Raw genomic sequence first — 13,006 nt, 5'->3', positions numbered from 1 at the left:
ACTGCCACCAGTTTATCTTCTTTGAGAACAAGTGGATCAGGCATATTAAAATCCCGCATGCCTAATTATTCTTTCACCCAACATATGCCATTGTAGTGGGGGGGACACATTAGATAGTCAGACAGTCTCGCCAATATCAGTGGTTTCTGAAGTCCTGCCTACATTGCTAGCACATTCATATGTGTCAGACATGGTGGTGCAGGCACTTCAAGTGTTTGGCCTGAACGCCATATTTATCAGTACACCACAAAATAATTGTCAATGCACTAAGAAATCTGCCTCAGTGTATGGCTGGTTTCACACGAGCGAGTGTCACGCTCCGGAGCGCAGACCCCGTCCTGAACTTCCAGCACTAGTATTATATTATTAGTATTATATTGAGTTATGATGCTGTGTAACCCTTACAATTCTGGAATGTATTGTATAACACTGACAGCATCATGTCAGTGTTACCCAATACAGTCCAGAACGGTAAGGGTTAAATAGCATCATAAATCAATTGTGCAAATCCACTGCAGAAAAGTGAGGGTCGGCCTTGGATTTCTGCTGCAGATTCTATGGCAAATGTTTCCAGTGGGTAGTCCGCCATCTGAACATAACCTTATGGTATTAAGGTTGATTTTGCTTTCCAGGTGCGATGCTGAACATTGTTCAAGACTCTGCATTTTTAGAAGCCACAGGAAACCAGGTGGAGACGGTAAGACCACTTTAATTATGGCATGGCCTCTTTGTCTGTTGCCTTTCAGACTGCTTTATACATTGGTTATGTGTGTAACAGAGTGCAGACCAGTAAGAATGCCAAATTGAATTCTGCAGCACTGTACAGAGATTGTCCTGTCTCCAGTGGAGCTCACCACTTAAAGGGGTTGTGCAGCCTGTTTTGATTGATGACCTAGCCTCGGGATAGGTCATCAGTATCTGATCGTCAGGGGTCCAACACCCAGCACCTCGTTGATCAGCTGTTTGAAGAGGAGGTGGCGCTCCATGTGAGCTCTGCTTCCTGTTCATTACACTGCCCATTGTCTCGGACGTGCAGTGTAATGACGAGTACTCGCTCCATTCGCTTGAATAGAGCGAGTACTTGTAATTACACTACGCCGCTGCCACAGGGACAGTGTAATGAAGAGGAAGCAGCGCTCACATGGAGCGCTGCCTCCTCTTCAAACAGCTGATCTGTGGGGGTGCTGTGTGTCGGACCCTCGACGATCAGTAATTGATCACCAATCCTAAGGCTGCGTCATCAATATACACAACCCTTTTAATCTCACTTTTGTACAGACTGGGACCAGTTTCTTAGAACTCTTAGTAACCTATCGGTATGTTTTTGGAGTATATGAGGACACTGAAGTTACCCAGAGGAAACCCACACAAACAAGTATACCTTGCAGTCTCCATGTAGATGTTGCTGCTAGTTGAACTTATTGCATTGTACGTATTTTTAGCTAAAAATATTTTTTTTTTAGTTTGCCTTTATTAAAATTATGGAGTCTTTTTTTGTGTACAGAGCTGAGTTGCTATAGTAGCAGCCTGTGGAGTTTGTCTTTTTCGTCATTTGGGGAGCTGAGGGACTCCTTATCTCTGACCTTATAAACACTCATTATAGCTCAGTTCTTATCTTACTGATAAGAATGTGGCTTAAATAAGTGTTTGGGACCTCTTAGTAGTTTAGAGATGAGGGTTATTAGATGACCAGCACAAAGTGAAAAACTGTTAACCCTTTGTGACAGAATTGCTCAATATTTTTATTTGAAAATATGATTTTTAGCCAAAAATGAGTAAAATGCAATCATAAGCAGAAATTGCCTCCAAAGGTGTACATAGCCTTTAAATCCAGGTCCATAGATCTGAAGCAGTGTTACTGTGACTGTGTTTAAAGGGATTGTTAAAGGGTCTTCTTTTCCAGACACGGTACCCATTCATGAACTCTGTCTGGCATTACATCTTAGCCCCATTCAAGTTAATCTGGCTCTGACTGCACGTATTGAGATATATAGAAATGTGGTTCATCTGCATCTATACACTTGTGTCTTTAACTCTGTGGGACGCAGATTGAAAATAATGTGATGAAAAGTCATAGCCGAACCAACAGCGGGATCAGCACGGCCAGTGGAGGCAGCACCGAGCCCACAACTCCGGACAGCGAGAGGCCGGCCCAGGCACTTCTGCGAGACTACGGTAAGAATCCCAGTAATACCGCATAGCTGCACTGTGTGCTGACATCGAGTAGCATGAATTGCATTTTGCAGCATCAGCTCCTACATTTTATAATCTAGTTTAAGTTACACTACTGGAGTCACCTCATACATCCATAAAACCTGTCCATGGGCCATGACTGGCATTGCAGCTTAATCCATTCACTTCAGAGGCGCTGAGCTGCAATACCGAACACAACCTATGGACCGGTGCGGCGCTGTATTTGGAAGAAACCAGCCATGTTTTTCTAATCCTTGGCAAGCCCTTTAAATATCATGAGCTGGTTTAGGCTTGTGTTTCTTATAAACCTTTTTTTATATATTCATTCTTATAGTTACCTGGTAGATTAGAAACTTGGGGTTTGCATGCTCTTATTGTGGCTTGTGTGCATTGTCATATACTGTGTATGGCTTGTCCGATGTCCTGTCTGTAAATTGATTCTTAGCCCCATGGTAAATGAATGTTAAGAAATGCGCTTCTCCCAAGTTACTGACATTGGCGGTTTTGTATGGCGTCTATAATACTTCTGTAATTTGTCTATATGTGTAGGATTATTTTATCTTCCCCTTGTTAAGCATTACACTAGCAGTCACCTACATACAGAGAAACTTCTCCTCTCTTCAGGCAGTTCCCTTCAATCACCGGCATCAAAGGGTTAAATGGGATGTATATAGGGGCCCCTATTGGAATTACCTAACGGAGAGGTGCAGCTTGGGAGAAGCCTTCTCCAACTCGATAAACTCAGGACAGATGCTGTGGATTGGGCGGAATATATTTGGCGTATAAGTGGAGGAGAATCCGTGTAGTCGCTGACCTGCGGTGCAGATTTGATGCGAATTTTGTGCGAATCTGCAACAGATGTGTCCCAAGAGGCATTTCACCCGTGTGTTCTGGACTGGTTATCCATCCAGATTTCTCAGATATGTTACGGGCTGAACGTGTGTTTAACTGGCCTGAACTCTTGGGATCGTAGGCCTTCATAATATGTCAGGAATACACGTGTGTGAATAGCCCCTAAGGTTTGAGTCACATCTGCAGTTTTTTGAGCCATTGCCAGAAAGGGGTCCAGCAGTACAGTGTTTTTGTTTTTTTTTTTTTGTTTTTTTTTTTAATTTCACATCTCTTAATTCCTACTCGGTAAAAAAAATGCCTAACATTGGGCACACATGTAAGGCCTTATTCACACAGTGTTCGGTCAGTGATTTCCAATAGTGATTGTGAGCCAAAACCAAGTGCAAGTTTGAACACAGATAAGGTACTGATGAAAATCACTGGTCAACCACTGGCATGTGAATAAGGCCTAAGGTGGGGTTCACATCTGCATAAGAGCCTCCGTCACAGATTTGTCATATTCGCCCGAAAATGGGCATCGCTGTTTTTCCCGGTAAAAGTAAGAAGATGCCATGACAGAACCCCCGACAAATCCCATTTTAGGTAACTTGGGTTTTGGTAGGCGCTGCTGACATCTGTCATGTGACAAAGCAGAAAACCGGAACCCAGCCTAGGAACCCCTGACCGCCCATTAATGTCCATGTATGGAGGACAGTACGCTACCAGATACCTCATGATGAAGAATAACTTGAACGTATTAGCATCTCATGACAAGTTCTCTTTAAAGGGCATCTATCAGCAGATTTGTACCTATGACACCGGCTGACCTGTTACATGTGCATTTGGCAGCTGAAGACATTTGTGTTGGTCCCATGTTCACATGTGCCCACATTGCTGAGAAAAATAAAGTTTTAATATATGCAAATGAGCCTCTAGGAGCAACGGGGGCGTTGCCATTACACCTAGAGGCTCTGCTCTCTCTGCAACTGCCGCGCCCTCTCCACTTTGACAGGACCTGGCATGATGATGATGCAAAGAGAGAGAGCAGAACCTCTAAGAGTAATGGCAACGCCCCTGTTGCTCCTAAAGGTTTTAATATATGCAAATGAGCATCATTTTTCTCAGCAATGTGGACACATATGAACATGGGAACAACACAGATGCCTTCAGCTGCCAAGCACACATGTAACAGGTCAGCCAGTGTCATAGGGACAAATCTGCTGACAGATGTCCTTTAATACATAACCAAGTGCTTTACAAGGCGATTATCAGTTATTGCTTACTTCAGGGTGACCCCGAGAGGATTAAATAACGCTGGTTCTCTTTACTGTTTTTCCCATAGGATATCCAGGTACCCAGCCAGCCAGCTTTCTTAATTGTAAATCATTTCATTCTCTCCTCATCACCCCCAATCCACACAATTCTTCTCAGATCAAAATTCACAACTAACAATTACAGGCCAATAATGTACAGCACGGTGTAATCCATTTTCCTTTATGCCTACAAAATCTGTGTTGCATGGATATCCATCAGTGATGTGCCGATGTTAATTAACAGCAGATGTAAGAACTATCTAATGCCATTACGTGAAGGGTGGTCCCACTTTTCATAATCAATTGGTTTGTGCTGCACATTTCCAGAACACAATTGGTTGTCTTTCACATGGTCAGTTTTCCATCAGCATTTTTTAGGCCGGCTTCACATCACCCGTTTCCTTTTCTGTCCTTTTGATCCGTCCGAAGAACAGGAAAAGAAAAACGGATCCTATATTTGGAGCAACCGTTTGCATCCAGTTTAGCCATTTCCGTCTAAGATACGTTATTTTTGACGGGAGGAAAAGTCCTTCACGAAGTCGTTCCAGAGTCCCACAGATACTATGGAGCTATGCTACTCCTTGTGCTGCCATGTGGGGTTGTGCTAACACCATACTCGACCTGCGGCCCTCCAGCTGATGCAAAACTGCAGCTCCCAACATGACCTAACAGCTGTAGGCGTTGCAGGCATGCCGGGAATTGTAGTTTTGCAGCAGCTGGGAGGGCCGCAGGTTGGGCATCCCTGATCTAAGATGTCTCAACTGGAAAAAAATAAAAATTGATATGACCTTGGAGTCATTTGGAGGTTCGGGCCTCATGAACTTGCCGCATTCCGGCTCTTTACAGCTCCATCTGAACCCTCTTCTGAATTATGAGCTAGGGAGTGGCATACAGACCCTTTCTAGAATCCACATTAAGAGACATATATAGAGTCTCGTTCCTTGTGAATCTGCTGTGAATTAACATGTCCATTGACTTGATTGTAGACTGATTTTATTAACACGTGTGTTTGTGTGTGTGCGTGCGCCACGGATGTAAGGGAGTGGAACTGTTAATACCACCCAGTTGTACTTGTCTCTGTGCCCTGTGGCTGCGCCCTGCTCCTGGGCTGTCCGCTTCCCGTTACTAATGGGCGGTTGTTTTCCCTCCCCTGCTTTGCATTTGTTCTGCGGTTACATCCTAGCTCTTCATACAGATACCGCCGCCGGTCTGCTCATGCGCAGCATCCACTTGGTGACTCAGAGACTCAACTCGCAGTGGAGGCCAGACATGAGCATCTCGTTGGCTGCCCTGGAGCTTCTCTCTGGTCTTGCCAAGGTCAGTAGCTGCATTTTCCTTTAGTGTAAAGCATAGTCGAGGCAGGTGTCGTGTGTGTGTGTGTGCAGTGTAATTAGTGGTTTCTGGCCTTTCTCAGGGGTGATAGCTACTGGAGACCAGAGGGTGGTCACCATAAGGGTATGTTCAGACAGTGGGTTTGGCACCCAACAAAATCAGCCACGTATCCCCGGCTTCTGCTGTGGGTTTTCACGCGGACCCGTTTTAGGTTTGGCGCCATTGAATCATGCTAAACTGTGAGAAGGCTCCTGCTGCAGCTTTGAGAGGTGTCCTGAAAAGCACACCGCAATAGGAGGCGGTTTCAGTGCAGATACCGCCTGGTTTTCGACACCGAATCTGCTCTGAAACCCACCCCCAAAATCTTCTGTCTGAACATACCCTAAGAGATCTGTTATGTTTTAGATGGATTTGATTACATCAGAATACAGTTAGTCTTAAAAAACTACTGGTACATAGGGAGGCCTATGCTGTCTCCTAAAGTGGGTCCAGACGTGGCGATGTTGCCCGAGACTTGCAGTGCAGTTTACACCAATTGGCAGATACATGTGGATGGGGTAGTCAAAACCGGTACAATGGAAAGTGGAATAAATGCCGTAATTTGAGCACGATTCAGAGTTTCACATCTGGAGCGTCCTCATTACGTTGCCGATTTCACCCTTTGCAATGCGTAGGGTGAAATCCATGAAATAGTCAACAGGTAACATGGATTTTAACACACATTTGTGGCAAAATCCCCTGCTGATGACTTCCCAAACTTAAGTCAACAGGGTTGTCAGCCCCTGTAAGAAAAGGTGACAGCGTATAGTCTTAGGCGGGGGTTACACGGTGACTCTGGCCATGACAGACTGTGCACGACCAATCCTCTTTGTGTAGCACAGCAGGATTTTGCAGACAAGAATAGGCATTACGACAATGGGGCCCACGGTAAGTACAGGATAAACACAGCCGCCGGTGTCCACATTTTGCAGATCTGCTGTTTGCGGACTGGATATGGCCGTGTGCATGAAGCCCTATAGAGATTTCCATTGCCGAAAGAATGTTTAGAAATTTTTTGCTTTATCGCTGGAGAGGTGGACCCGCTAGTCAATGCCCTCCCGGTGTCAGGTGTACTTCTTCATCCATCTTCTCTTTGCCAGGTGAAGGTCAGCATTGACTCTGCAGACAGGAAGAGGGCTGTGAGTTCTGTCTGTATGTACATTGTGTACCAGTGCTCCCGTCCAGCTCCTCATCACTCCAGAGACCTGCACTCCATGATTGTTGCTGCTTTTCAGTGCCTGTGCATCTGGCTCACTGAGCATCCGGATATGTTAAATGAGAAGGTAATCTGACTCTTCCTAGTACAGAGCTACTACCTTTTATTCTTAAAAGGTATCTGATTAGTGAGGGTCCCCCGGGAACCCCGCCGATCATTTGTTTGAGATGGCACTCGCCTTCTCCATGCTTACAAATCACAGCGCCGCCGCGGTACATGGTGTAGTGGCTGTGCTTGTTATCACAGCTCGGCCCCATTCACTTCAGGAAAAGCTACTGCGAGCACCGCAGCCTTTTAAAACAGCTGATTGCCAGGGATCCTGGGTTTCCGATATTGATGACCTATCCAGAGGAAAGGTCAACAGTATTAACATTTCAGAAAACCCCTTGAAGCAACCCTTTGATTTTAGGTTTTGTCTCCACTTTTTTGCCTTTTAACTTCTTTGTATTCAGATGATGCTAATGTCGGCACTACATAACAGTATGTTTCTAACGTTAGTCCCTGCAGCCGTTTTTGTTTAAAAAAAAAAAAAAAAGCACTTTTATTATATGCTAATGAGCCTCTAGGTGCTATGCTGATGTAAAATCAGCACCTAGAGGCTCCGTCCACTCACCCATTATCCCGCCCAGGTCCCCTGTTCTGCCCGCCCCGCTCCTCTTGATTGATGGCACGGTCCGCCGCATCGCTGCCGAAATCCCGCGCCTGCGCCGTTCACTTCTGTCTTCAGCGCAGTGAGTGAAGGCCGCTCTCCTGATGCCGGCTTCCTCACTGTGACGTAGTCGGCGCAGGCGCAGTGAGGAATCCGGCACCAGGATCGCATCATTCCCTCACTGCGCCTGTGCCGAAGACAGAAGTGAACGGCGCAGGCGCAGGATTTCGGCAGCGATGCGGCGGACCGTGCCATCAATCAAGAGGAGTGGGGCGGGCAGAACACTGGACCTGGGCGGGATAAAGCGTGAGTGGACGGAGCCTCTAGGTGCTGGTTTTACGCCCACATAGCACCTAGAGTCCTGCAGGGACTAACGTTAGAAACATACTGTTATGTAGTGCTGACATTAGCGCATCGCTGTCAGTCAGCTACATAACAGTATTTCTGGTGGTAGAAACCCTTTAAGGATTTTTGCATGGATCTTATGTGGTTTTTAAGCCTCGCAACAGATTTTTATCAACATGTTTGCTTTTTTTCCTAAGCAACACGGATTTTCCTTATACTTGCTCCATATGAACTACCGGATGCTTTTCCTATTTTAAACAAGTGGATTGAACGCAGATCACACTGATGGCGGAGAAAATGTGCAAAACATGGACTAACCTCTGTGTGAACTGGGGTCTCCTGGCTGAATATATTAATGAATTATCCTCTCAAAAGATAATCAATATCAGATCAGTAGGGGTTCATCACCCAGGAGCCCAGCTCCGGTAAACGACACCATGTATGGAGCATCCCTCTTTTGCCCCATGCACTGTATAGTTTCAGGACCTGATTGCGGCCCAAAACAGCTGATCGCTAGGGGTCCAAATCCTGAGGATAGGTCCTCAAGATCCGTAGCCTGGAGAATCCGTTTAATCTATGGTTTCATCATGTCTGTAACTTAAGTATTTTGGGGGTTTTTTGTAATCGTTTATAAAACCTTTTTCTTTTTGTTCTCTAGGACTGCCTGAAGGAAGTGCTTGAGATTGTGGAGCTGGGAATATCTGGCAGCAAGTCCAAAAACCCAGAGCAGCAAGAAGTGCGTTTTAAAGGAGACAAAGAGCACAACCCGGCCTCCATGAGAGTGAAGGATGCTGCAGAAGCCACATTAACCTGGTACTGAACGGTATTATTCCGGTATTACACTGGCACGCACAGGCGAATAGGAAGGCAGGCCACCTGATTTATACAGGCTAAAGCAAATTCAGTAACGAAGTAGTTTGCTGTACAAGAATGTGGCCGTTTAAGCCAAATGAATGTTATCTTCCCTCTGTAAGGTCCATTTACATAGGATGATTATCTGGCTGATTATATAAACGCTCATTGCTGATAATCGGACCGTGTAAAGGTGGTGCGGATCACCGGGTGAATAACCAGACATACGTAGTTCCGTTCACAGCCCCACAAGAAAGATAGAGCAAGTCCTGTTCCTGTGCAGACAAGAATAGTAATTTCTATCATAGTGCTGGCCATGTGCGGTCCGCAAAACACTACGGCCGTCTGAATGAGCCCTTACACGTGCAATTTTTTATTTTTTTCCTTTATGCGGTTTGGAAACTGGAGCTGCAGATGTTGGATGACAAAAATAAAGAATATCCCAGTTTTTAGTCTGCACGGATTTTGTGCAGAAAAACCGTAGTGTGACACAGTACCAGCAAAGTGAATGAGATCTAATAAATCCTATCTACTCTGCTTTTTTCTTAGGTGCTGCAATTCCTCACTTTCTGTAGAGGGATTTTCACCATAGACTTCAATGGGGTTGTTTACATAAATCGAAAAACAGCTCGAAAATCCACACAAAAAAAATCATACAAACGCACCAAAACCATGATTAGTAGTGCGGATTTATGTGGGGGGGTTGTACGGTTTTGGTTCAGACTTCATGCAGATTTTCTGCACACAAATCTGCACTGTTTTTAGATACCCTAAATCTTTAATTTTACATTTAACCACTTTACAACATCCGCCATACATGTACGGCAGATGTCTAGTCCTTAAAGATGGTGCCCACTCTGCAGCGGAGCGAGTAACAACATATCTAGTGGGTGGCTACTGTTTCAATCAGCAGATACCCGCAGCTAATGTCTACATTCGGCGGTAATGCCGATTGTGGACGTTTAACCCCTCAGAGCCTGTACTAGTTCTAGGCTCTTTACTTGTATATTACAATTCAGGCCAACAGATGGCAGCACTGAATTGTAATATAGCTATTTCTGTATAAGATAATGAAGCAAATTCCGTAACTCTATACAAATTGCAGTCTGATGATTGCATGTTGTGGTACACTTGAGGACCTAAAAATATATATTTTTTTGAAACCTAAAATAAATAAATACAAATCCCACCCCCTCTTTCTCTAAAATCAAAATAATAATAAAAAAAAATCAACCTCATGAGCTTCACTACGTGCGGAAATGGCCGTACTATTAAGATATTTTTAAAAAAATGTATCCCATACAATGAATGGAGTAACAGGTAGAAAATGGCCGATTTTGTTAATGGTGTAACGGGAAAAAAAGGGCAGTTCGCCATTCTTTCATCACTTTATCTCCCAAAATTTTTTTATAATAAGTGATCAAAAAATCATACACACCCCACACATTAACAAAACTACAGATCGTCCTGCAAAAAATGAGCCCTGACACATCTTTGTAGACATTACTATAAAAAGTTTTTATTTTTCAATATTAAAACGGAAGAAAAACTACCGTATCCATATGTGACCTCACCATAATTGTACTGAGCTGGAGAATGAAGAGCACAATTCAGTTTTACCACATAGTAGATGCCGTAAAAAAAAAGAATCCATAAAACTGGTGAAATTGTGTGGGGTTTTTTTTCTTCTTTTTTTTCTCCCAAATTCCACCCCATTTGTGATTTAGAACTTCTGAATAATGTTATTGGCAGCATAAAGCTCATTGTCATCCACATGAATCTCCTTTTCATTCCCTGCACCATAAAAGCAAAAGTGGCTTTTACCATTTGGATAAATGCAAATCATTTACATGAACTATTTTTCCTTGTAGCATTATGCAGCTCCTTGGGGCGTTCCCCCCTCCTAGCGGTCCAGCGTCTCCATGCAGTCTAGTGAATGAGACAACCCTGATCACTTACTCCCGCCTGCCTACTGTCAGCAAGTACAGTTTCCGTTACTTTGTGCTAGACAACAGCGTCATACTGGCCATGCTGGAGCAGCCGCTTGGGAATGAGCAGAGTAAGGCTTTTTGTGTGTGTGCTTGTATATTTCAGTGGTATTTAGTCTAGTCCAGAATCCCACATTACATTGCTTCCATTCTGCATAGAAACCATACAGCTCCAAGTATACCAGAACTTGTATTTACATCTTTAGGCAATCCAAGTCCGTCCATTACTGTCCTAATTAGAGGCATGTCCGGTCGCCATGCGTGGGCCATGCAGCTCTGCCACCTACCGCGAGCAGCAAGAGCCAATCAGAGAGTGAGTATTTGCAGACAGCATTCAGAAATCGCCATCTATGATTGTAGATCTATGTAAGCAGCGGGCAAGAACCACACCGTCCAGTATATTGTTATCTGTAGGAAACCTACAGCCTCAAGTACACAGCCCGATTTTTTATGTAAGGCCCATATGTTAGCAAAGTCTTGCATTGCCCTACCTGTTGGAATACAAGAAGTGGCAAACCGTACGTGGACACCCCTTCGTGGGCTCATCCATGCCAGTGACCACCATTGCCAACGCACTCTATACTCAAAATATCAGCACTATAGATCAGTTTGGTGACTTTCAGTGTGACACCAACATAGAACTGAAGCATCTGGAGAATATCACTGCACCACCTGCAAGTCAGACTGCCGCACGTTTCGCTTCAGCCTCCTGTCCTCCTGACCAAGCTGAGGCGAAACGCGCGTCGAGGTTCCTAGCCTGTCCCGTGCCTGCTGCCTCTACCCTCCATCATGTCTCATGGTATGCTTTAACTCTATCAGATATCCACAGATGAGCTCCTCTATATCCTTTATCATAAGGTTCTGTGTGCGCTGTCGTATTTATGTGAGGGTTTCATCTTTTTCCCCTTTATTGCTAGATTCTAGCGGTTGTCTGATTATTTTTCTTTAATTACTCTGAGTTGAGCTGAGATTCATCTGATGCCTATGCACCAGGGTGATGATCATATGAATTACCATTCAGAATAGTCCTATTATATGGGCTATTATGCTGTAAATCACCCCGGTGCATACTACTGGCACACTTGACATGTTTTCCATCTTCTGGCGGGTAGCAGCGACACCGGCCAGTGGATTGCGGCATCCGGTTTCCTGCTGACTCTTCATACCTTTTTCTTGCTATCTTGAATATTTTATAAATCATGATATGTTTGCGCTGACTCCTGTCATGATCTTCGGACCTGCTCTGCACGTCGCAAAGTGTTGGCACTGGGAAACTCCTCTAAAGGCAAGCTTGGGCTCTTCATGGAGGCAGTTTTGTTTTTTTTGGACATTTGCAACAGGCGGACTTGGGCTCGTACAACCGATAATATTGTCCCGCTGGGAAGTAACCTGCACTTTCTCTAACATTGGGACAGTTATCATGATGGTACAATTGCCATACACGATGAACAAGGTGACGAATTTCAAGGAAATCTTAATGTGTCTTCCAGCATAAAATGACATTCTAGAGAATTGTGAGATTACATCTTTATGCCAAAAATTCAAGGAAGGCCCCTCAAAAAGACAGTCCTCTCCATAAGTATGTCCATGACTTTGTAATGAGCTGTTCAAAAAGATATGCAGTGTAGGTATATACGGATACGTGTGTGTGTTTTTAGGTTTAAGGGCCCAACATATCGATAATTACATGGTGTGATTGCCTGATTTTAGCCATGGGGTGATTAAGGAGTCAGTAATCAGTGGCGTAAATGTTAAAGAGCAGGTTATTATACTCTTCCTTCTATTTACAGATGTTCATTCCTGAAAGCAGGCCAGAGCCTAAGAATGACGTGGGCATTAAGTACAATGTAAAGCATCGTCCGTTTCCTGAAGAAGTGGATAAGATCCCTTTTGTTAAGGCAGATCTTAGTATTCCCGACTTGCATGAAATTGTTACTGAAGAGGTAAGGGTATATTCGACTGCAGCTCGAAATCAGCGATAACTTGCCCTTAGGCCTCATGCACATGGCTGCACTATGGCTCCATACAGCCTCCTGGTTGTATGGAGCTGTAATAGAGCATCCATTGTATTATATAGGTTCCGACTTTCTTTTTTTTCCCCCTACAATATACAAAATTGTGGCATATTGCATCAGATGCTGTATCTATGTATTTTCTGCCTCTCTCGGAGCTGCCCCTCATATTTGTGCAGTGATGGGTTGGGTCTTGTGTTTTTTTTGTTTTTTTGTTGTATATTTCTAAAAATTAA

General features: G+C 44.2%; 1 protein-coding gene across 11 annotated transcripts in view; it reads left to right on the top strand.

The window, feature by feature from the left end:
* RALGAPB (Ral GTPase activating protein non-catalytic subunit beta) overlaps positions 1–13,006 on the top strand; it is a 95,290-nt gene that overhangs the window by 74,155 nt on the left and 8,129 nt on the right. For 4 of the 11 annotated variants that reach the window (XM_040438214.1, XM_040438212.1, XM_040438208.1 and 1 more), the window contains 9 exons: positions 633–697; positions 2,049–2,175; positions 4,367–4,402; positions 5,533–5,654; positions 6,809–6,991; positions 8,577–8,731; positions 10,642–10,829; positions 10,965–11,071; positions 12,549–12,701. In XM_040438214.1, the coding sequence (XP_040294148.1) occupies positions 633–697; positions 2,049–2,175; positions 4,367–4,402; positions 5,533–5,654; positions 6,809–6,991; positions 8,577–8,731; positions 10,642–10,829; positions 10,965–11,071; positions 12,549–12,701 (1,136 nt within the window). Of the gene's footprint in view, positions 1–632; positions 698–2,048; positions 2,176–4,366; positions 4,403–5,520; positions 5,655–6,808; positions 6,992–8,576; positions 8,732–10,641; positions 10,830–10,964; positions 11,072–12,548; positions 12,702–13,006 lie in introns of all 11 variants that reach the window. The other 7 variants (XM_040438209.1, XM_040438215.1, XM_040438216.1 and 4 more) reach the window with 4 other exon arrangements.

Source organism: Bufo bufo, chromosome 6 (genome assembly GCF_905171765.1).
Source record: "Bufo bufo chromosome 6, aBufBuf1.1, whole genome shotgun sequence".
Taxonomy (NCBI): Eukaryota; Metazoa; Chordata; class Amphibia; order Anura; family Bufonidae; genus Bufo; species Bufo bufo.
Note: the sequence above shows the minus strand (reverse complement) of the source record. Positions and strands in the feature narration are given on the sequence as shown.